Below are 24,669 nucleotides of genomic sequence, written 5' to 3' on the forward strand. Positions count from 1 at the left end.
CTGGGCTAAATCATAAAATGTCCTTTGCAGACTGAACACTTACTTTAGCAGGGTATTCACCATGGAAATTCCCACCGGAAATAATTTCTCCCCTCTCTGCAAACACAATCTGAAAACTAATTAAGGGAAAAACGTGTTCTGGTTTTGAAGAATGCAAACAGGTTCACGTTATAAATAAAGCTGGGTTAGGATACCAATATTAAAAAAACTTCTTCCAACTGATTGGTTGACTGAAGGTTAGCCAGATGTGACAGTTCAGAGATCATTTTCCTTTTTTTGCCCTGTGAAACTAAACATCTTCAAAATAGTTTGTCAGGTTTTGTCTGATAATTATAATCTGAAATTAAAGATGCTCATCATTTAACTGTTAACTATCACATCGGAATGATTTGATTGCCTATCAGACAGTATCACAATCGGACTAAACCCAGCCTTTGGAACCCAATCAGGGAAATCATCAGTGAATCCTCAACTTGTTAGAATTTCAAAGCAGAAAATGCTTGAGTTTCTATCCTTCTAATCACCCAATCACTGTAATATTTACAACTAAATCTTTTAGATGCTTGTCAGTCTAAGTGTCCAATTTTAAATGGAAACAGAAAATGCTGGAAAAACTCAACAGGTCTGACAGCATCTGTGGAGAGAGAAACAGAGTTAACGTTTCGAGTCCATATGACCCCTCTACAGGTTCAAAACTTTAACTCTGTTTCTCTCTCCACAGATGCTGTCAGACCTGTTGAGTTTTTCCGGCATTTTCTGTTTCCATTTCAGATTTCCAGCATCCGCAATATTTCGTTTTTATCTCAGTGTCCAATTTTAAAATCTTCCTCAACTAATATGTCTAAAATAAATAGCGGAAAGCAAAACTGGCATTTATATAGTGCCTTTCATGACCTCAGAATGTCTCAAAATACTTTACCGCAAGTGAACTACTTTTAAACATAATCAGTGTTGTAATGTAGAAAAACTGGCAGCCAATTTGCATACAGCTAAATCCCTAACATCAAGAGATCATTAGATAATCTGTTCTTGTGATGTTGGTTAAGGGATAAATATTTGTCAGGATACTGGGAGAATTCTCCTGCTCTTCTTCCAGTGGTGTCAAGGGTTTTTTTTTTAGTCCACCTTAGAGGCCTTGCTTTAATGTCTCATCCAAAAGATGTATCTCTGACAATGCAGCATTCCCTCAGTGCTGCACCACAGCGTCAGCCTGGATTTTGCACTCCAGTCTCAGGAGTGGGTCTTGAACCCATGACCTTCAGTGATTCAGAAGTAAAAGTGCTATCAGCTGCCACAGCTGACGCCTAAATAAACACTGGGGACATAAATGAATGGCGCACTTGCTGCCTTTATGTTACTGTTAATTAATTTTATTGTTTATTCGCTGAATATGCTGAGATCATTCTGAGGGTGCAGCAGGCCTGTTATTGCACTGAAGTTAGCCTCACAAAAGGATACTGGGTTATCAGTAACACTGTTCATTTCAGTCACCAAAATGGTCTTCACAAATGCAATTGTGTCATTGACCACACCATGGACCTGGAAGAGAGAAAACTCATATCAGGAGAAATGTGCAATATATCAAAATCTGGACATTCGGCCACTTGGTTTACAGTGATTAGACTAGAATAAAGAATAAATACAAATCTCTCGTAATGTTAGTGCTTTGTGATACCTACCTGTGGGCAGCAGCATAGGGTGTAGGGATCCTGAACGTGCTCACAGAGCCTGTGGCTTCCTGTGAAAGTTTCACACGGTTACAAGGTTAGAGTCCCACAGACCTTTCAAACAGCGGGTAAATTGTTACAAGACCAATGCTTTACCTGCAATTTCAGACGGATGAATATCAGAATGCAAGAGTGACCGCAAACGAGCGGCTACTTTTACCTGGCCCGGATGGGGACGGAGGTCGTGGATATCTGTTTAATGTACAAGGTAACAGCACTGTGTTAACCATCAGTCAATAGCTCAAAGGAACATAGGAGCAGGAGAAGGCCATTCAGCCCATTGAGCCTGCTCTGCCATTCAATACAATCATGGCTGATAATCCCCTTCAATGCCTTTCTCCCCCACGCGATGTTCAAGCCCCTTGAGCTGATCATTCAAATAGAGTTGTAATGTGTGACTAAATGTATTCCTGGAGGTTTCATCACATGACTTGCCCCCCACACTCCAGCCATTAGTTGGCCAACACATCCATCATTGTGACATACTGCCTTCCTATGTCAATTGGAAAGCAAAAAGACTCATTACCCAATTGGATGATACTTGACTGTCAGCCAAACAGCCCTTCCCCCCCAAACCATTTTCAATATTTTTATATCTTGTGAGGAGAAAAGTTCAAAGAAAATGACAAAAATAAAAACAACCTCAGACGCTAAGATTGTCTCAATGATTTTTCTCCAGGGTTGCACACAGCAGTGTCCTGGAGATTGATCTTCAACTCCTGGAGGCTCCAGGCCAATCCTGGAGGGTTGGCAACCCTACATTTAGAGCATCAGGAGGAGGGAGACCTTCACTTCAGTAGAACAGTCTGTATAGAGACCGTATACCATGTTACTCACCGCTGTCAAAGGCTCTGGTTGTGCCTTTCAGAACCTCCAGTGTAAGAGCTGCTATAATGTCTGCCTGCCGGGCTATCACTGTTGCTCTCTCCACTGCCTCAGCCCCCAGCGATGTGATCATCTGAGTCCCATTGATCAGGGCAAGTCCCTAAACATGAATCACCAATTGAATTAGATGGAAAATCATTTCAATAAACATCTAACAGAATAACTGAGTCATAACCCCACACTTAAAACACAAATCTGTAGGAATGATCACTTGGCCCTGAGATATCTGTAAACGTTTCCAAATGCTATTTATGGAGAGAGCAGTGGGCAGAGTGCAACCCTCGTTGACCAGCTTGTACAGCTAAACAGATGAGATAACCAATACGTGCCATAAACTATCAATTCATTCAGTAAATAAAGTGATTTGGTAACTATAGTAACCTACAATATGTCCAATCGCAGAAAAGAAAGCAATTTGCACTTTTAAGCTTTAAATCAACATCAAATAATTTGGCGAGACTCGTCATTACTTTAAACAGGGAGAACTCTTACAGAGCTGCAGTATGTGCTGGCTCTTATACATCTCTTCAACAAATCATATGACAGTGAACAACCAGCCTTTAAGCAAAAATAATGATTGAAAATAAAGAACTGTCAGAGGTACAGTAAGTAGATCATGCTTTTGCTTCTTGAGATATGAGTTAATAATACCTAGAAATTTATTCACATGTTGTTTAAATCCCGTTTTATAGAGAAAAACAATGTACTGCTTTATTACCTCTTTAGCTTTGAGTGAAATCGGCTGGAGACCATAAGCTTGCAAAACCTGATGAAGTGAGTTAGAGTTACTTGTCTGGACAGTATCACCATCAAATTGTACAGAATCAGAGAATCACATCTTCTTCAGTTTGCTGCCAAAAGGCAGGTCTGACCCACAGTGCCACCATGGGTAGGTGAGTCAGATCCCTAATCCACCCCAGCCAGAGCAGGGATCAAACCCTGTATCATTGGTAACATTCTGACCCACACCACCTGTCCTCCCAAGGAGGAGGAGTTGCTGTGGCAACATACACTTATACATGTATGTTGTAGTCTGGATCTATGAACTGTGATGGTAGAGGCTCCAATGTTATTCCCATCACACGGCTGACCAGGAATCTCTGCCACTCTTACCGTCTGCATGTGTTGGAAGGATTTGCAGGTTGACACTCAACCAGTTTGACCACGTTATGAATGTACCTTCCTTGGCCATCAAGTCCCGGAGAGGAACTTGAACCCAGAGCTTCTGCTTCAGAGGCAGCGACACTACCCACTGTGCCACAAGACCTTCACTTTAGGATCACATAGAATCATATAACAACAACACTTTGAATTTACATAGAACCTTTAAGGTAATAAAACAGCCCAATGCAATTCACAAAGGCATTCTAAAACACAATAAGACACTGGGCCACATAAGGAGAACTAGGTCAAATGACCAAAAGTTTGATCAAAGAAGTAGGTTTTAAGTAATGTCTTGGTGAGGAACAGAGGCAGAGTGTCTTTGGGAGGGAATTCCAGAGCTTAGGGCCTAGGCAACTAAAGGCATCGTGACCAAGGGTGGAGTACAGATAATTAAAATCAGGAACACTCAAGAGGCCAGGATCAGAGGAAGGCAGATATCTCAAAGGGTTGTGGGGCTGGAGGAGATTACAGAGATAGGGAAGGAATGAGGTCATGGAGGGATTTGAAAACAAGGACAAAACCTTTAAAATTGAGGTGCTGTTTAACTGGGAGTCAGTATGGGTCAGTGAGTACAGTGGGCATGGGTGAACAGCATTTGACATGAGTTAGGACATGGGCAGCAGAGTTTTGGATGACCTCAAGTTTATGGAGGGCAGAATATGAGTGACCAGCCAGGAATGTGTTGGGCGAGTTGTGTCTGGAGGTAAGGAAGCCATGGATGAGGGTTACAGCAGGAGAGGCAGGGCGGTGTCCGGTGGTGGAAATAGGCGGTATCAGTGAGAGTGCAGATACGTGGTTGAAAGCTCATTTCAAGGTCAAATATGACACCCAAGTTGTACACAGTCAGGAACACCCTCAGACAGTTGTCAGGGAGAGGATGGAGTTGATGGTGGGGGACCATAGACAATGGCTTCAGTTCAATGTTTAATTGGAGGAATCCTTTTCTCATCCAGTACTGGATGTCAGATAAGCAGCCTGACAATTTTGAGCCAGTGGAGGGGTCGAGAGATCTGGGTGTTGTCAGCGTAAATGTAGAAATCAATGACATTTTTTCAGATTTTGTCATTGAGAGGCAACGTGTAGATGAGAACTAGGAGGGTCTAAGGCTAGATATCCCTGGGGAACACCAGAGGTAACTGCAGGGATGGGAAAAGAAGTCATTGATGGCAATTCTCTGGCTATGATTAGATAAGAATAGAACCAGGTGAGTGCAGTCCCATCCAGCTGGATGACAGTGGAGAGAAGTTAGAGCAGGATGGTGTGGTCAACTGTGCCAAAGGCTGCAGACAGGTCGAGAAGGAAAGGGGGGCAAGTTTACCTTTGTCACAGTCAAGTAGGCTGTCATTTGTGACTTTAACGAGAGACATATTGGTAATGTGGCAGGGGCAGGAGTCTGATCTGAGAAATTCAAGCAAGGAGTTCAGGGAAAGATAGGTACAGATTTGGGAAACAACAACATGTTCAAGGACTTTGGAGATGAAAGGGAGGTTGGAGTTGGGGCAGTAATTTGTAAGGACGGAGAGGTCAAGGGTTGGTTTTTTATAGGATAATCACATAGAACCAGAGAATCACATAAGATAATACACCATACAGGATCACAGACCATACAGGATCACAGGCCTTACAGCACAGAAAGCAGCCATTCAGCCCACTGTGTCTGTTCAATAAAAAACAGTTTTAATTGGTTGAAATCCTCATAAAAAAGTGATCAGGAATTACAGGCAACTTACATATTTGGCATCAGTCCAGCCACTTTTTGGTGACCACATTTTGCCTTCACCCATCAGTCCCAGGGCAAGATGAGCAAGCGGGGCAAGATCTCCACTCGCCCCAATTGTTCCCTTCTCTGGGACGTAGGAGAGGCAGGAAGCTACAGGAGGGAATGTAGAGTAAAGGTTAATGGATATGTTAATTAGACAACAATGTTAGCAGTGATGTAAGCATGATATCAGAGTCAAATGACCAAGAGACTCCAAGGGAGCAAGACGCAGAACAGCCTGTGTCCAGAGAGTAATGTACTTACCACAAGGTTTTGTAATTGTTGTAAATAAATAGTTTTAAGAAAAACCTAATATAGGCAATGTCCAAGTCACTCATAGAGAAAGAGAAGCCTCATCAAGCCAGAAGACAACACAGATAAAGGGAAACAAGTCAAGCCAGGGAAAGAGAGAGAGAGAGACAGAGAGAGAAAGCGGAGCAGGATCACAGATTGATACAACATAGGGCAGAATTTTAATGGGTCCCAGGGTGGCAGGAATGGAGGTAGGAACCACACTCAGATGTCTTCCAGATTCAGTCCCAATAATGGGGATGTTTCCAATGGCAGGAACAATGGAAGCTTGGCTGCCATGGAAATGGGCAGTAATTTCAATGATTAATGATCCAATTAAGGGCCATTTTCCTGAGCCGTTGGCATTTTTCCAATGTTGGAGTGGCCCCTTCTGCTCCATGGAGAGCCCACCAGCTGCATGGAGGGAGGAGGGGCATCAGAGCTAGAGGCTCCTGGCACAGGGTGGGGGCCACCAGCAAATGACACCCTGCAACCCCAGAACTGCCAAGGGAGGTCTGTTCTCTTAGCGGGTTTGGCCCACCTAAGGATATATTTAATGCTCACTTTCCAAGGACCTCTCAAATGTGCCCCCCGATCTCCTCGCTGCCTCAGCAGCGCCCACCTCTCTTAGTGACACTGCCAAGTCTCCAGTGCTCCTGCCCTCTGATTGGCCATGAAAGGCCTGCCTGCTCTCCTTAATTGCACCCACCTCCCTGGCAATATTGCAGAGTAAAGTCCTGCCTCCTGCCTGAGTGTGACAGCCACTCAGAAACCACCTCAATGGTAGGACCTCCACCATTTTGGCAAAATTTTACCCATATCCTTTTACTAAATCAATAATATTTGAAATATATCTTGCATATAGAACACAGTAAGGTACAAAGTAAGGTGGCATTACCATTAAATGCCTGGATCATTTGACTGAAGGTCTCTAAGGAGATTCCGCTGTAACCCTTGGCAAGAACATTGATCCTGAGGGCCAGCAGCATACGAGACCTCTCTGGTGACAAGGGATCCCCAACACCTGCAGGAGAAACATCAGGCAAAAAACACAGATTCATCTTCTAGTTCTTAAACAAGTTCATAGGAACATAGGGCTTAGAAACAGGAGTAGGCCATTTGGCCCGTTGGGCCTGCTCTGCCATTCAATAAGAACATGACTGAGCTGATTCTGGCCTCAATGCCACTTTCCTGTCTGCTGCCTCATTATGTGCTCTTGGCTGAGAGCCCAGACATCCATCAAAGTTTGAAAATACCTGAGCTCCAGAGAAAACTTTGTTTTTTTTAAACACATATAGGGTTCATTGGTTCTATACAGTTCATAGTGGGTGATTGGACATGGAAGTGCTATAGTTGGCATGGGGAGCATGAGGGGCATAGGGGTGGGCAGGGGGCATACCTTGGCATGGGAGGCATGAGAAGGACCTTTTGAACTTATCTTTTCATAGGTTCCCTCGTGCAGACACTTCTGAGGGGCCATAAACCATGACTCATTGAAAACCTGGTCTGACTCCATGAGTCAAGAGGACAAGGACATACCTATCCCTGCAATGGAGCCATTCAGGTCGGGAACGCAGGGTGTGAGCTCCTGACCTGAACCAGCCCGTGCCCTTTAATGGCACTCCCGAAAATCAGGCAGCCCAGGAATGGGGTCATCCTGACTTGGTAAAAACCCAGGCCCTTGACATTGGATTGGTTACAGACTAATTGGCAGAGATTGATTGGTGTGATTATCAACAACTCCATTTGTATTACCAGGCTGCCAGGAGTGGTGGCAGAGGAGCTAGATGGAATTTGGTCTTTCTCATCTAGAAATTCCAATGTTTGAATTTAATAGTCATTATTTGCTTTGTAACCCTCCATTTAAATAAGACGGACAGATTTTGCTTTTAACAGAGCTATTTTAACTAAATGTTCACCATGTCACTTGACAGCTTTCAGTTTCTTTGTTAATAATATGTTGAAGCAGTGAGGGAAAAGCCAAATTTGGATGCAAAGAAAAGGACAGCTCTCAAGTGCAGTGGTTAGCAAAGTGCTGGATAATGAAAATAGCAAAAGGCATTATTTCTCTCACCTACTGCTGTGGAGCGTACAACATTCTCCTGCAGCTCCCTGTGAAAACAAAAGGCTTCATAATCAAGGGGGCAATGGAAAGTAATATCAAACAGAAAGACATCAGAGTGTACTCACTTGAGCTTATCACGAGGGATAACTGTCCTGGCAAATTTCCCAAAACCTGTGTTTATGCCATACACCACTGTAAAACATAATATCATGGTGATGGTATCCATCAGACAGACATGTTGGTTTTAAAGTTGCTTCATTAAATTTGTTAATTATATGACAATTCTGCACACTGGGTTGTAGAATATGAATTCAAATTCAAATAAAGCTCCTGCATTTATTGCGCACAGATTTTTAGATGAAATAACGTGTGACCTTGGTTTTCATTGATGACTTTTTCCACGAGGTCCCTTGATTTGTTGACCCTCCTTTCAGCTTCTGGGGTAAGCTAAAAAAAATCACAGGGACTTGCGTAATGTCACACTGTTGTATGTTTTTGCACAATTGTATATCACTTGAAATGGGAGTGGATATCTCTCTCACCTTGATTTTGTAGGTTCCATTACCAAGCCGGAGGAGCTGTTCTGTTGTTAAGCTATTTCCATCCAAGTAAATGTACTATATAAGGGAGGAAATATCACTCAGAAGATGAGCTAGAATATGTTGTTGTAGACAATTTATTATTTTTCCAGATTTGTCTTCATTAGAATTATCCATTCACAATTATTTAATCTAAATTAACAGTCATTTATGAAATATCACTGTTTCAATCACAAAAAGACACATACTTAAAGGGAGAATTCGAATTCCCAACCTCCCCTCTCTCACCTGCTGAGCCTCTTGACGTTTTCTGTATTTAATTATTAAGAATGTATATGATAAAATTATTGCTGTAGCTATTTACAATCTATATTAATGACTTAGACAGAGACCAAGAGTACTGTGTCTAAGTACAAAGCTGTAGAGGAGGAAACAAGAGTCTGCAAAGGTTAAGTGAATAGACAACAAGATGGCAGATGGGATATAATGGGGGAAGTGTGACGTTATTCATTTTGTTAGTAAGGATAGAAAAAGTAGAATATTATTTAAAAGCATGGAACTTGTAAATGTTGATGTTCAGAGAGTCTTGGGTGTACTGGTACAAGGAACACTGAAAGTTAACATGCAGGTACAGCAAGCAATTAGGAAGGCAAATGGCATGTTAGCCTTTATTGCAAGGGGATTGGAGCACATGAATAAGGAAGTCTTGCTACAGTTGCACAGGGTTTTGCTAAGACCAAACATGGAATACTGTGTGCAGTTTTAGCCTTCGCATCAATGCTTGCATTGGAAGAGATACAGTGAAGGTTCAACAGACTGATTCCTGGGATGAGAGGGATTTCCTCCGATGTGCATTTGTTCCATTCTCTCTAGAGTTCACAAGAATGAGAGGTGATCTCATGGAAACATACAAGATTCTGAAGGGAAACAAAAAATGCTGGAAAAACTCAGCAGGTCTGGCAGCTTCTGTGGAGAGAGAAACAGAGTTAACATTTTGAGTCCAATATGACTCTTCTTTAGAACTGAAGAAAGGCAGAAATGTAATGGGTTTTATACTGTTGAAAAAGGGGCAGGTAGAACAAAAATGGGAACCCTTCTGAGAGGGAAGGGTTCCCACACTTCTGCCTTCACCCCTTCCCCTCTCACCGTCCCAGAACCTTAATAGGGTTCCCGTTCCATACCACCAGCCTCCACATTCAAAGGATCATCCTCCGCCATTTCTGCCAACTCCAGTGTGATGCCACCACCAAACACATCTTCCCCTCCTCTCCCCTGTCAGCATTCCCTCCGTGACACCCTGGTCCACTCCTCTATCACCCCCAACACCTCATCCCCTTCGCACGGCACCTCCCCATGCAATTAATTGCAGGAGGTGTAATACCTGCCCCTTTACCTCCTCCCTCCTCACCGTCCAAGGCCCCAAACACTCCTTTCAGGTGAAGCAGCGATTCACTCGCATCTCCTTCAATTTGGTCTACTGCATTCGCTGCTCCCAGTGCGGTTTCCTCTACATTGGAGAGACCAAACGCAGACTGAGTGACCGTACCCTCATTCAGTCCACAAGCATGATCCTGATCTTCCTGTCACTTGCCATTTCAATTTACCACCCTGCTCTCATACCCACATGTCTGTCCTCAGGCTGCTACAATGTTCCAGTGAAGCCCAACGCAAACTGGAGGAACAGCACTTCATCTTCCGATTATCTTCCAGGCTTAACATTGAGTTTAACAACTTCAGACCTTGAACTCTGTCCTCCATTTTGATTTTCTTTTTGCCAAGTGCCAGTCTGTATCGTGCTTTCATGTTTTGTTTTCTCACAGAGCTGTCCTTCATTCTGCCATTAATACTTACTCTGACCAATGCTTTGTTTCTTTACAACAACTGTTCCCATTCCCTTTGCCTTTTGTTCCATGACATTTTTGTCATTTAACCTACCCCACCCTGTAACCCATCCCTGACCTTCCCTTTTGTTCGACACGACCCACCTCTTTCACAGCAGAAAACCCATCACATTTTTACCTCTCTTTAGTTCTGAAGAAGAGTCATAGGGACTCGAAGCGTTAATTGTTTCACTCTATTGCTGCTGCCAGACCTGCTGAGTTTTTCCAGCACTTTCTGTTTTTATTTCAGATTTCCAACATCTGCAGTATTTTGCTTTTATTTTATTAAGATTCTGAAAGGGCTTGACAGGGTAGACATACTGAGAGGCTTTTACCTCTGGCTAGGGAATCTAGAACATGGGAGCACAGTTTCAGGTTATGGGGCTAATCATTTAGGACTGAGGTGAGGAGAAATTTCTTAACTTGGGAATCTTTGGAATTCTCTAGCCCAGAGGTTGTGGATGCTCCGTCACTGAATGTATTTAAGGCTGCGATAGGCAGATTTTTGATCTCTCAGGGAATCGAGGAATATGGAGGGCAGGAAAATGGAGTTAAAACAGAAGGGTCAGCCATGATTGTGTTGAATGTTGGAGCAGGCTCAAAATTATGTATCATTTGCAACTACATGTTAATCAAATTTGGAAGGGTTGCAAAAACGAATGCATGGAATTGGACCAAAGGTCAGACTGCTGGAGGTAGAGGATCATCTTCCGAGTTTGATGTTATGGGCGAGAATTTTCTCCCCATCGGGGGGGGGGGCTGAGCGGGAGCGGGCATGGGTGGGTGCGCAGCTGATCGCCGCCCGTGATCGGCTGCGTGCCGCCATTTTACGTGGGCGGTCCAATTAAGGCCTACCCAGCATGACATGCGCCCGGAAGTGCTCAGCGCTCCCTGTATGGGAGGGGGTAGGAGGCTGAGTCAAGGCCTGTGTGTGCAAAAAAAGCGCAGAAATCTCCCTGAGGCACGGAGCTGCCTCAAGGAGTTTAACTTCATTATTAAAAATTTAAATAAAGAAAAAAAACATTTCAGACATGTCCCCCCATGTGACAGTGTCACGTGAGCTGGGACACGTCAATGAATTTTAATGAAAAAATTGATTTGATTTATAAATCTTTCATGAAACCTCATCCCGCCCGTGGATGAGGTTTCATGATAAATGCGAAGGCCGCCTGGGCTCTTCGCCTGCCCCCCAACCTTATGGCTGGATGGGCAGCTCTGTTAATCCTTTTAATTAGTTTTTAAATGGCCTCAATAGGCTTTTGACAGTTCAGCGGGCGCGCAGCCGACTCCACTGCACGCCCGCTGAACTGAGAATCAGAATGACGCATGGTGTCATCAGGAAGCACGGCCAACATCACCACGTGTCATATTACACGTCAGCAAGTGGGGCCCACCCCCACACACTGACCCGAAGATTCTGGCCATGACATATTACTGCAGTGCAAACTGTGCTCATCCTGATTGAGGAGACCCCGGGTTGTCTTTTACCTCAATGAACATAGTAACCAGTGTTACAAACTTACACAAGTACCTTTAACAGTGGCAAGACAGGTTGAAAATGCTGTTAAAAGAGCATATGTGATCCTTGGCATTATTAATAGAGGAACAGAGGCGATGGCGTAATGATATTGTTGCTGGGCTAGTAATCCAGATAATGCTCTGGGGGCCCAGGTTCAAATTTTGCCACGGCAGATGGTGGAATTTGAATTCAATAAAAATGTGGAATTAAAAGTCTAATGATAAACCCATCGTCGATTGACAACCATTGAAAAAACCCACCTGGTTCACAAATGGGAAACAAGGAAAGGTCTGGCCTGGTCTGGTTGTGACTCAGACTCTGAAATGCCCTTTTCAAACTGCTACAAAGCCTTAAAAAAGGAATGAAACCATACCACCTGGCATAGACCTAGGCACTGGAAACAACAACAGTAAACTCAGCCCTGTCGACCTTGCATCTGGGGGCTAGTGCCAAAATTGGGAGAGCTGTCTCACAGACTAGTCAAGCAATAGACTGACACAGTCATCCACATGCAATCATATCTGACAGATAATGTCCCAGACACCACCATCACCATCCCTGGGTATGTCTATCCCACTGGCAGGACAGGCCCAGCAGAGGTGGTGGCACACTGTGGTATACAGTCAGGAGGGAGTTGCCCTGTGAGTCCTCAAATTGACTCCAGACCCCATAAGTCTCATGGCATCAGGTCAAACACGGGCAAGGAAACCTCCTGCTGATTACCACATACCACCCCGCCTCAGCTGATGAATCAGCGCTCCTCCATGTTGAACAGAATGTACTCTGTTGGGGGACTTAAATGTCCATCACCAGGAGCGGCTCGGTAGCGCCACTACTGACCAAGCTGGCTGAGTCTTAAAGGACATAGCTGCTAGACTGGGTCTGCGGCAGGTGTTGAGGGAACCAACAAGAGGGAAAAACATACTTGACCTCATCCTCATCAACCAGCCTGCCGCAGGTCCATAACAATATCAGTAGGAGTGACCAAGGCACAGTCGTTGTGGAGACGAAGTCCTGCCTTCACATTGAGGATACTCTCCATGTGTTGTGTCCATGAATTGCTCAGGTATGTCCTGTACATTGCACTAAAAGGGATAGATTTCGAATAGATCTAGCAACTCAAGACTGGGCATCCATGAAGCACTGTGGGCCATCAGCAGCAGCAGAATTGTACTCAAACGCAATCTGTAATCTCATGGCCCGGCATATCCCCCACTCTACCATTACCATCAAGCCAGGGGATCAATCCTGGTTCAATGAAGAGTGCAGGAAGGCATGCCAGGAGCAGCGCCAGGCATACCTAAAAATGAGGTGTCACCCTGGTGAAGCTATAACACAGGACTACTTGTGTGCCAAACAGCATTAGCAGCAAGTGATAGAGCTAAGTGATCCCACAACCAACGGATCATACCTAAGCTCTGCAGCGCTGCCACATCCAGTCGTGAATGGTGGTGGACAATTAAACACCTTTCTGGAAGAAGAGGCTCTACAAATATCCCCATCCTCAATGATGGAGGAGCCCAGCACATCAGTGCAATAAATAAGGCTAAAGCATTTGCAACAATCTTCAGCTAGAAGCGATGAATGGATGATCCATCTCAGCCTCCTCTGGAGGTCCCCAGCATCACAGATGCCAGTCTTCAGCCAATTTGATTCACTCCACGTGATGTCAAGAAACAGCTGAGAGCACTTGATGCTGCAAAGGCTGTGGGCCCTGACAATATTCCGGCAATAGTACTGAAGACTTGTGCTCCAGAACTTGCCGCGCCCCTAGCCAAGCTGTATATAGGTACAACGCTGGCATCTACCCAGCTATGTGGAAAATTGCCCAGGTATCTCCTGTACATAAAAAGCAGGACAAATCCAATCCGGCCAATTATCACCCATCAGTCTGGTCTCCATCATCAATAAAGTAATGGAAGGTGCCAGCAACGTGCTACCAAGCAACACTTGCTTAGCACTATATTGCACACTAACGCCCAGTTAGGGTTCCACCAGGGCCACTCAGCTCCTGACTTCATTACAGCCTTGGTTCAAACATGGACAAAAGAGCTGAACTCTTGAGGTGAAGTGAGAGTGACTGCCCTTGGCATCAAGGCTGCATTTGATTGAGTGTGGCATCAAGGAGCCCTAGCAAAACTGGAGTCAATGGGAATCAGGGGGAAACCTCGCCACTGGTTGGAGTCATACTTAGCATGAAGGAAGATGGTTGTGGTTGTTGGGGGTCAGTCATCTCAGTTCCAGGACATCACTGCAGGAGTTCCTCAGGGTAATGTCCTCAGACCAACCATCTTCAGCTGCTTCATCAGTGACCTTCCTTCCATCATAAGATCAGAAGTGGGGATGTTCGCTGATAATTGCACAATGTTCAGCACCATTCGCGACTCCTCAGATACAGATGCAGTCCATGTCCAAATGCAGCAAGACCTGGACAATATCCAGGCTTGAGCTGGCAAGTGGCAAGTAACATTCACGCCACACAAGTGTCAGGCACTCACCATCTCCAATAAAAGAGAATCTAACCATCGACCCTTGATGTTCAATGGCATTACCATCACTGAATCCCCCACTATCAACACCTTTGGGGTTACCATTACCCAGAAACTTAACTGGGCTAGCCATGTAAATACAATGGCTACAATAGCAGGTCAGAGCCTAGGAATCCTGCGACGAGTAACTCGCCTCCTGACTCCCCAAAGCCTGTCCACCATCTACAAGGTACAAGTCACGAGTGTGATGGAATACTCCCCACTTGCCTGGATGAGTGCAGCTCCCACAACACTCAAGAAGCTTGACACCATCCAGGACAAAGCAGCCCGCTTGATTGGCACCAGATGTATATGATTATGAGAATTGCAATAACATTAGAAAAATGAATTCATTAAAAATGAACACACTTAGCAAAAACAGAATTCTGTAGCAATCAATGTGAAATGCAACTTCTGAAAAACAAGAGCAAAGAAAAGCAAGTTGACCTAGTGTGGAATCAAGGAGCTCAACTGTGAAACATCTGGAGGAGTTCCCTGACTGTTCGTGATAAACCCAATAGAAAGGATACAGAGAGGCCATGTCAGATTCCAGTGGCTCAAGTTTTACTTCTTCCCCTTGGATAACTATAACAGAGAAGTTCAGAATACCACAATTAATGTTACTAAACCTCTTTGATTGGGAGAAAAGCTGTAGTTGCTTTTTATCTGAGAAAATAAATGGAATTTGCAAATGTCAAAACTGATCTTTATCCTGAGCTGGTGACTGAAAGCAAAACATTGACTTTTATTGTGTCTGGTAATTTCTAACCAATCTGGATAAAATAATTGTTTTCCAGGACATCCCTGATCTAATAGACCCAGTCCCTGACACCGTCTCACTGAGAACTTAATGTCACCTACACAATCCAGGTCACCACTGCATACTTCATTCCTCAGGTAGCGTCTCAGAACTTCCTGTCCCAACCATTGAATATTAAAGGAAGGGTCTTTACAGGGAATAGTCAGCCATTCCTCCCTCACACGCACAGTGAAACAAAGAATTTCTAAAAAGATAGTCAGAGTCCCTGGAAAGGATCTCCAAGCATTTCCCTTCTTCAACTAGAATTTATAAATCTGCTGTCAGTGAGTAGATATAGTCCATTAAAAATTACCAGTCTTTGCTGTAAAATCTAAATCTTTGTTCATTCACTTCAAATATCCATTCCCACTTAACCTGCCACCAGCTGTTGGAACAAATCAGTGAAGGAATTAGTTTGGTTTTAATAAATTAACACCTAATGTATTATATTTTGGGTGTCATTGAAAATGGTCACAGCTGACACAGCTTCAGATGAAACAACAACAATGAAGAATCTGAAAACTTACCTAAGAGGGAGGGACACTGGAAAGCAGTAGCAATGTCGGCACAAGGTGAACAGCCCCCGTCACTGCCCGGCCTGTTCAAAAATCCCCAGACTCACTTTCTATAGGACCAACACTCACGATGTTCATTTAAAAAAATATATCTATAGAAACTCTTACTATCTGTCTTTATGGGGAGATTTTTCGGGTCGGCGAGTGGGGGCAGGGCCCGCTCGCCGAGACGTAAGATGACACATGGTGACGTCAGGTGTGCATCCCAACGTCACCGCGCGTCATTTTGATTTTCAGTTTGGCAGGTGCGCACCCAAGTCGGCTGTGTGCCTGCCGAACTGTCAAAGGCTTGTTAAGGCCATTAATTAACTAATTAAGGCTATTGAGAAAGCTGCCCGTCCAACCGTAAGGTTGGCGGGCAGGCGAAGAGCCCAGACGGCCTTCGCATTTTTCATGGAACCTCATCCACGGGCGGGATGAGGTTTCATGAAGGGTTTATAAATTAAATAAATTTTTTCATTAAAGTTCATTGACATGTCCCAACTCATGTGACACTGTCACATGAGGGGACATGTATTAAATATTTTTTGTTTCTTTATTAAAATTTTTAAAACTTAAAATTTATCTCCCTGAAGTACCTCTGTGCCTCAGGGAGATTTCTGAGCTTTTTCACGTGCACATGCGCGAAAGAGCGCACTCCTGACTCAGGGAACCCCTCCCCCACCCGCACAGGGAGCGCACAGCGCTTCCAGGCGCACATCATTCTGGGTTGGCCTTAATTGGCCAGCCCATGTAAAATGACGGCGCGGGCCCTAATCAAGGGCGCCAATCGGGTCCACGCCTGCCCCTGCCCAACCCCCCCCAATGGGGGGAGGATTTTCTCCGAGATTTCTAGCTAGCTTTCTCTCATACTCTATTTTCTCCTTCCTTATCAATCTTTTGGTTATTCTTTGCTGTTTTTTTAATATTCTGTCCAATCATCTGTCCTGCCACTCATCTTTGCGCAATTATATGCTTTTTCTTTAAATTTGATACTATCTTTATTTTTTTTGGTAACCACGGATGGTGGGTCCTCCCATTGGAATTTTTCTTTCTCGTTGGAATGCATCTATTCTGTGTATTCTGAAATATCCCTTTAAGTATCTGCCTCTGCATCTCTTAACCTTATCCCTTAACTTAATTTGCCAGTTCACTTTAGCTAGCTGTGTTTTCATACCTTCATAATTGCCCTTATTTAAGTTTAAAATACTAGGCCGGTATTTTCCAGCCCTGCCGAAAGTCAATGTACTTTTGGTTGGCCCGCCGTGTCTCCTGCCACGGTGGGGCTGGAAAATCCCAGCTCTCGTCTTGGGCCCACTCTTCTCTCCCTCAAAGTGAAAGTCAAATTCAATCATATTATGACCATTGCTACCTAGGGGCACTTTCAATATGAGATAATTAATTAATCCTATCTTGTTGCAAAATATCAGGTCTAGTATAGCCTGCACTCTGGTTGGCTCCAGAACGTGCTGGTCTAAGAAACTATCCTGAAAACATTTTATGAACTCCTCATCTAGGCCACCTTTGCCCATCTGATTTTTCCAGTCTATATGCAGATTAAAATCCCCCTTGATTATTGCCGTACCTTTCTGACAAGCTCCTATTATTCTTCCTTTATAAGCTGTCCTACTGCATGGGTTACTGTTAGGGGACCTGTACACCACTCCCACAAGTGATTTCTTGCCGTTATCATTTCTCATCTCTACCCAAACCATTTCTACATCTTGGTTTTCTGCATTTAGGTCAGCCCTCTCTAATCTGCTAAAACCATCATTCATTAACAAAGCCACTCCTCCACCTTTTCCTAGCTTCCTGCCCTTTCTAAATGTCATGTATCCTTCAATGTTCAGGTCCCAATCTATGTCATCCTGCAGCCATGTCTCTGTAATGGCTATCAGATTGTACTTATTTGTTTTGAATGCTAATTGCATTCAGATACAGAGCCTTAAGTTTTGTCCTGTTATTATTTTTGTATCCTCTTGCCTTATCTGTTGGTTTACTCTTAGACTTGTACTCGCTGTCCCTTCCTGTCATGGTCTGTTTATCATTTCCTACATTAATACCTTCTTCTCTTACCCTGTCCCTACTCTTTGATATACCGCACCTTCCCACATTTGATCTCTTGCCCCACTATTTAGTTTAAAACCTTTTCTACTTCCCTAATTTTGCGATTCGCAAGAACGCTGGTTCCAGCATGGTTCAGGTGTAGACCATCCCAATGGTACAGCCCCCCTTTCCCTAGTACTGGTTTCAATGCCCCACAAACAGGAACCCACTTGTACCACACCAGTCGTTCAGGCCTGCATTCATGTCTCTAGTCTTATTTGTCCTATGCTGATTTTCACAGGGCTCAGGCAATAATCCAGAGATTATTACCTTTGAGGTTGTGCTTCTTAATTCGGTGCCTAGCTCATCATAGTGACTATGCAGAGCCTCTTTCCTTGTTCTACCTATGTCATTGGTACCTACATGGATCACGACGACTGGATCCTCCCCATCCCACTGCATGTGCCTCTCCAGCCCTGAGCAGGTGTCCCAAACTCCGGCACCAGGCACGAAACACAGCCTTCTGGACTCTCGCTCTTTGCTGCAGAGAACAGTGTCAATCACCCTTACTATACTGTCCCCTTCTACCACTACATTCCTGTTTGCTCCACCAGCTTGAACAGCTTCCTTTACCATGGTACCATGGCCAGTCTGTTTGTCCACCTTGCAGACCTCGCTTTCATCCACAGAGGCTGCAAGCACCTTGTACCTGTTTGACAATTGTAAAGTCTAAGGCTTCTCTGCTTCTGTCTGTTCAGTTCCTTTACCTGCCTCACTCACAGAACAAAGTGTCCAGGCATTTCTCACCCTCACTTATGTTGTGCTGTGTCTGCAGTTTGGCTTCCAGATCAATAATCCTGATCCAGAATTTGCCTAGCTGCTTACATTTTCAGCAGGTGTTTGTGTCCTGAATCGCCTTGGTGTCCAAATTAACCCACATTCCACAGCTGCAACATAACACCTGTCTTGCCATTGTTTTCATCTTGTTTAGTTAATTTAATTTAATTACTTTCTTAATTAACTTAGAGTAATTCCTATGTATGCTACAATTTACTGTGCTTATTAAATGCTAGATGATTAAAAGTTATGCGTTTCTTAACGACACAGGTATGTGTTTTAGGTGTTTATTTTAATTATTTTATTTGAATTTGAAAGTTTTAGCTTTTTTATTTCACAGAATCACAGTGCAGAAGAGGCCTTTCGGCCCATTGAGTCTGCACCGACATGTGAGAAACACCTGACCTACCTACCTAATCCCATTTACCAGCACTTGGCCCATAGCCTTGAATGTTATGACGTGCCAAGTGCTCATCCAGGTACTTTTTAAAGGATGTGAGGCAACCCGCCTCCACCACCCTCCCAGACAGTGCATTCCAGACCGTCACCACCCTCTGGGTAAAAAAGTTTTTCCTCAAATCCCCCCTAAACCTTCTGCCCCTCACCTTGAACTTATGTCCCCTCGTGACTGATCCTTCAACTAAGGGGAACAGCTGCTCCCCATCCACCCTGTCTATGCCCCTCATAATCTTGTACACCTCGATCAGGTCGCCCCTCAGTCTACCCTGCTCCAACAAAAACAACCCAAGTCTATCCAACCTCTCTTCATAACTTAAATGTTTCATCCCAGGCAACATGCTGGTGAATCTCCTCTGCACCCCCTCCAGTGCAATCACATCCTTCCTATAATGTGGCGACCAGAACTGCACACAGTACTCCAGCTGTGGCCTCACCAGGGTTCTATACAACTCCAACATGACCTCCCTACTTTTGTAATCTATGCCTTGATTGATAAAGGCAAGTGTCTCATATGCCTTTTTCATCACCCCACTAACATGCCCCTCCGCCTTCAGAGACCTATGGACACACACGCTAAGGTCCCTTTGTTCCTCAGAACTTCCTAGTGCCCCATGCCGTTCATTGAATACTTCCTTGTCAAATTACTCCTTCCAAAGTGTATCACCTCACACTTTTCAGGGTTAAATTCCATCTGCCACTTATTTGCCCATTTGACCATCTCGTCTATATCTTCCTGTAGCCCAAGCCACTCACCTCACTGTTAACCACCCAGCCAATCTTTGTGTCACCTGCAAACTTACTAATCCTACCTCCCACATAGTCATGTATGTCGTTTATATAAATGACAAATAATAGGGGATCGAGCACAGATCCCTGTGGTCCAGTCACCCTCTGTCTCCTACAACTAAGCCAATTTTGAATCCACCTTATCAAATTACCCTGTATCCCATGTGCATTTGCCTTCTTTATAAGTCTCCCATGTGGGACCTTGTCCAAGACTTTGCTGAAATCCATAAAAACTACATCAACTGCACTACCCTCATCTACACACCTGGTCACCTCCTCAAAAAATTCAAACAAATTTGTTAGACATGACCTCCCTCTGACAAAGGCATGCTGACTATCCCTGATCAAACCTTGCCTCTCCAAGTGGAGAAAGATTCTCTCCTTCAGAATTTTCTCCAGTAGTTTCCCTACCACTGACATGAGACTCACTGGCATGTAGTTCCCTGGCTTATCTCTACAACCCTTCTTAAATAGCAGAACCACATTAGCTGTTCTCCAGTCCTCTGGCACCTCCCCCGTGGCCAGAGAGGAGTTAAAAATTTGGGTCAGAGCCCCTGCGATCTCCTCCCTAGCCTCCTTCAGCAGCCTGGGACACAAATCATCTGGACCTGGAGATTTGTCCACTTTTAAGCCTGCCAACACCTCCAATTCCTTGTAACTCCCGATATCAAGTGGCTTAAGAACCTAAAACAAAAACAGAATTACCTGGAAAAGCTCAGCAGGTCTGGCAGCATCGGCGGAGAAGAAAAGAGTTGACGTTTCGAGTCCTCATGACCCTTCAAAAAGGAAATGGGGAGGGTACAGGCTCAACATGTTCCCTCTAGGGTGATAGGAAGGAGTAACAAGCTCGCAGGCTTAAGAACCTTGCAGTTTCTCTCCTAGAGTTCAAAACCTTCATCCTCATCCTCCTGGGTGAAGACGGATATGAAATATTCATTCAACACTCTAGCGATGTCCTCTGGCTCCACCCATAGATTGTCCCCTTGGTCCCTTATGGGCCCTACACTTTCCCTGGTTATCCTCTTCCCATTGATATACTTATAGAATATCTTGGGATTTTCCCTACTTTTACCAGCCAGAGCTTTCTCATATCCCCTCTTTGCTCTCCTAATTGCTTTCTTAAACTCCACCCTGCACTTTCTGTACTCCATTAATGCCTCCGCTGATTTTCTTCCCTTGTACCTGCTAAAAGCCTCTCTTTTCCTTCTCATCATAACCTGAATATCTCTGGTCATCCATGGTTCTCTGGGCTTGTTACTCCTTCCTATCACCCTAGAGGGAACATGTTGAGCCTGTACCCTCCCCATTTCCTTTTTGAACACCCCCCACTTTTCCTCTGTAGATTTCCCCACAAGTAGCTGTTCCCAGTCCACCTTGGCCAGATCCTGCCTTATTTTACTAAAATCCACTCTCCCCCAATCCAAAGCATTTTGTAACTTGTCTATTTCTTTGTCCATAACAAACTTAAACTGAACCATGTTGTGGTCGCTATCGCTAAAATGCTCGCCCACCACCACCTCAGCCACCTGTCCGGCTTCATTCCCCAGAATTAGGTCCAGCAATGCACCGTCCCTTGTTGTACCCCCTACATATTGACCTAAAAAGTTCTCCTGTACACATTTCAAGAAATCCACTCCATCCAAGCCCTTAACACGATGTCTATCCCAATCAATGTTGGGAAAGTGGAAATCACTTAATATAATTACCCTATTGTTATTGTTTTTACACACCTCCGCAAATTGTGCACATATTTGCTCCTCAATTTCCTGCTGACTATCTGGGGGTCTATAATAAACACTTAACAATGTGGCTGCCCCTTTTTTATTCCTAAGCTCTACCCACAAAGCTTCATTCGATGCCCCCTCCAAGATATCATCTCTCCTTACTGCAGTAACTGACTCTTTAACTAATAATGCAATGCCTCCTCCACTTTTACCCCCTCCCCTGTCCCACCTGAAGATTCTATATCCCGGAATGTTGAGCTGCCAATCCTGCCCCTCCCTCAACCACGTCTCAGTGACGGCTACTATATCACAATTCCCCATGTCAATCCTCACCCTTAACTCATCCATTTTCCCTGTAATACTTCTGGCATTAAAGTAGAGGCCATCCAGCCTTGCCTTACTCCCTTGAAACTTAATGCAGCTGTACTCCCTCTGACTTGATTGTTTTACTGTATTATGATGTGTCCCTATTCTGCTAACATTGTGTCCCATCCCCCTGCCGAACTAGTTTAAACTCCTCCCAACAGCACTAGCAAACCCGCCCGCAAGGATGTTAGTCCTGCTCTGGTTCAGATGTAGACTGTCCCGCTTGTACAGGTCCCACCTTCCCCAGAAACAGTCCTAGTTATCCAGGAATCTAAAACCCTCCCTCCTGCACCAACTCTTAAGCCACATATTCATCTGCGCTATTCTCCTATTTCTGAGCTCGCTAGCACGTGGCACTGGGAGTAATCCAGAGATTACAACCTGAGAGGTCTTGCTTTTTAGTCTACTGCCTAACTCCCTGAATTCTTGATGCAAGACCTCATCCCTCTTTCTACCCATGTCATTGGTACCAACATGTACCATGACCTCTGCCTTATCACCCTCCCCCTTCAGGATGCCCTGCAGCCATTCAGTGACATCCCAGACCCTGGCACCGGGGTGGCAACATACCATCCTGGAGTCACATTGACGGCCACAGTAGTGCCTATCTGTTCCCCTGACTATAGTATCCCCTATTACTATTGCTCTTCCTCTCTTCCTCCCCTCCTGTACAGACAGGCTGCTTTTGGTGTCAGAAGCTTGGCTCTGTCCAGAACCAGCCTCCAAAATGGAATACCGATTTGCGAGCGGGACCCCAGGGGACTCCTGCCTGTTTTTCTTGGACTGCCTGGTGACCACCTATTCCCTTCCTTCCTCAAGTCCCTTCAGCTGCGGTGTGACCACCTCTCTAAACGTGCTATCCACGATGCTCTCAGACTCGCAGATGCTCCACAGTGTCCCTAGCCGCTGTTCCAGCTCTGAAACCTGAGCTTCCAGGAGCTGCAGCTGGACACACTTCCTGCACACATGCTGGTCCTGGGCATTGGAAATGTCCCCGGCTTCCCACATGGAGCACGAGGAGCACGCCACAGATTTGAGCGCTCCTGTCATGACTTATCCCTTTAAATTAAACCTTTTAAATCAATTACTCTAGGGCCTTTCTTTCCTGATCTTCATTACTATAGAATATACAAACTATAAACCACAAAAATATCTTAAACTATAAGCGATTAAAATAATAAATACTTACCCGACCTGACCCACTACTTACCATTCATTCCTTTCCCTTGTAGCTTCTACTGCTGCAGCAGGGGAAGACCAGTGTCTGAAGTTTAAGAAGTTGGATCGCAAAGAAAAAATGCAAAGAGCACCTCTTCCCCTATGCACCGAATTCCCACTGTGCACCAAATTGCCAATACCCTCACTTACTCTGGCTGTATCTCACTCAGGAGGAGCTCTCTCCCCTGTTTGTGTGCAAGCACACTGTAGTATGCTTCTAAATAGTCCCTTTCTTAAATAGAGCTGAGTTGACTCACACTTGTTAAGCTTCATATAGATCTACCTGAACTCGTGCCCTAAGCTGGCTATTAACACCCTGTCTCTAACACCAAGCACTTACCGACCAATCAACTTACTGGCAACTTACAAAAGTACAGTTCCTAGAACATTTTAAATCTATGAATAAAATAAACTTTAACCACTTCCTAGAAACTCACCAAATACTCATTAAACAGCTAACTTTTTCTCCAATCAAATTACTTCTTTGTTGTGACGTCACTATTTGTTTTCTCATACCAATTTCAATCTCCCGACTGACTCTCCTCTCGCGCTGTTTTCAATTTCCCGACTCTCTCTCCTCTCGCGCTGTTTTCAATCTCCCGATTGACTCTCCTCTCGCGCTGTTTTCCATCTCCCGACTGATTCTCCTCTCGCGCTGTTTTCCATCTCCCGACTGACTCTCCTCTCGCGCTGTTTTCAATCTCCCGACTCTCTCCTCTCGTGCTGTTTTCAATCCCCCAACTCTCTCTCCTCTCGCGCTGTTTTCAATCTCCCGACTCTCTCTCCTCTCGCGCTGTTTTCAATCCCCCGACTCTCTCTCCTCTCGCGCTGTTTTCAATCTCCCGACTGACTCTCCTCTCGCGCTGTTTTCAATCCCCCGACTCTCTCTCCTCTCGCGCTGTTTTCAATCTCCCGGCTCTCTCTCTCCACTTGCGCTGTTTTCAATCTCCCGACTCTCTCTCCTCTCGCGCTGTTTTCAATCCCCCAACTCTCTCTCCTCTCGCGCTGTTTTCAATCCCCCGACTATCTCTCCTCTCGCGCTGTTTTCAATCTCCCGGCTCTCTCTCTCCACTTGCGCTGTTTTCAATCTCCCGACTCTCTCTCCTCTCGCCCTGTTTTCAATCTCCCGACTCTCTCTCCTCTCGCGCTGTTTTCAATCTCCCGACTCTCTCTCCACTCGCGCTGTTTTCAATCTCCCGACTCTCTCCACTCGCCCTGTTTTCAATCTCCCGACTCTCTCTCCTCTCGCGCTGTTTTCAATCTCCCGACTCTCTCCACTTGCCCTGTTTTCAATCTCCCGACTCTCTCTCCACTCGCCCTGTGTTCAATCTCCCGACTGACTCTCTCTCCACTCGCCCTGTTTTCAATCTCCACTCGCACTGTTTTCAATCTCAATGCTCCCTATGCAGTACCTCTTTCCTAGTTGTAGTTGGTACCTACATGGACCTCAATGACTAGATCCTCCCCCTCCCATTGCAAATTCCTCTCCAGCTCTGAACAGACGTCCCAAACCCAGGCACTGG

The 24,669-nt window shown here is 44.8% G+C and overlaps 1 protein-coding gene across 3 annotated transcripts in view; it reads right to left on the reverse strand.

Annotated features, from left to right (window-relative positions):
- The window catches only part of LOC144687503 (histidine ammonia-lyase-like), a 50,190-nt gene that overhangs the window by 23,159 nt on the left and 2,362 nt on the right, over positions 1–24,669 (reverse strand). For 2 of the 3 annotated variants that reach the window (XM_078553732.1, XM_078553731.1), the window contains exons 2-15: positions 14,888–14,942; positions 8,719–8,740; positions 8,434–8,508; positions 8,266–8,338; positions 8,017–8,083; positions 7,901–7,938; positions 6,725–6,850; positions 5,507–5,646; positions 3,331–3,378; positions 2,565–2,712; positions 1,824–1,919; positions 1,680–1,738; positions 1,459–1,539; positions 44–109 (exon numbers count right to left, since the gene is read on the reverse strand). In XM_078553732.1, the coding sequence (XP_078409858.1) occupies positions 44–109; positions 1,459–1,539; positions 1,680–1,738; positions 1,824–1,919; positions 2,565–2,712; positions 3,331–3,378; positions 5,507–5,646; positions 6,725–6,850; positions 7,901–7,938; positions 8,017–8,083; positions 8,266–8,338; positions 8,434–8,508; positions 8,719–8,740; positions 14,888–14,942 (1,094 nt within the window). Of the gene's footprint in view, positions 1–43; positions 110–1,458; positions 1,540–1,679; positions 1,739–1,823; positions 1,920–2,564; positions 2,713–3,330; positions 3,379–5,506; positions 5,647–6,724; positions 6,851–7,900; positions 7,939–8,016; positions 8,090–8,265; positions 8,339–8,433; positions 8,509–8,718; positions 8,741–14,887; positions 14,943–24,669 lie in introns of those variants that run through there. The other variant, XM_078553733.1, reaches the window with a different exon arrangement.

Source organism: Cetorhinus maximus, chromosome 12 (genome assembly GCF_964194155.1).
Source record: "Cetorhinus maximus chromosome 12, sCetMax3.hap1.1, whole genome shotgun sequence".
NCBI lineage: Eukaryota > Metazoa > Chordata > Chondrichthyes > Lamniformes > Cetorhinidae > Cetorhinus > Cetorhinus maximus.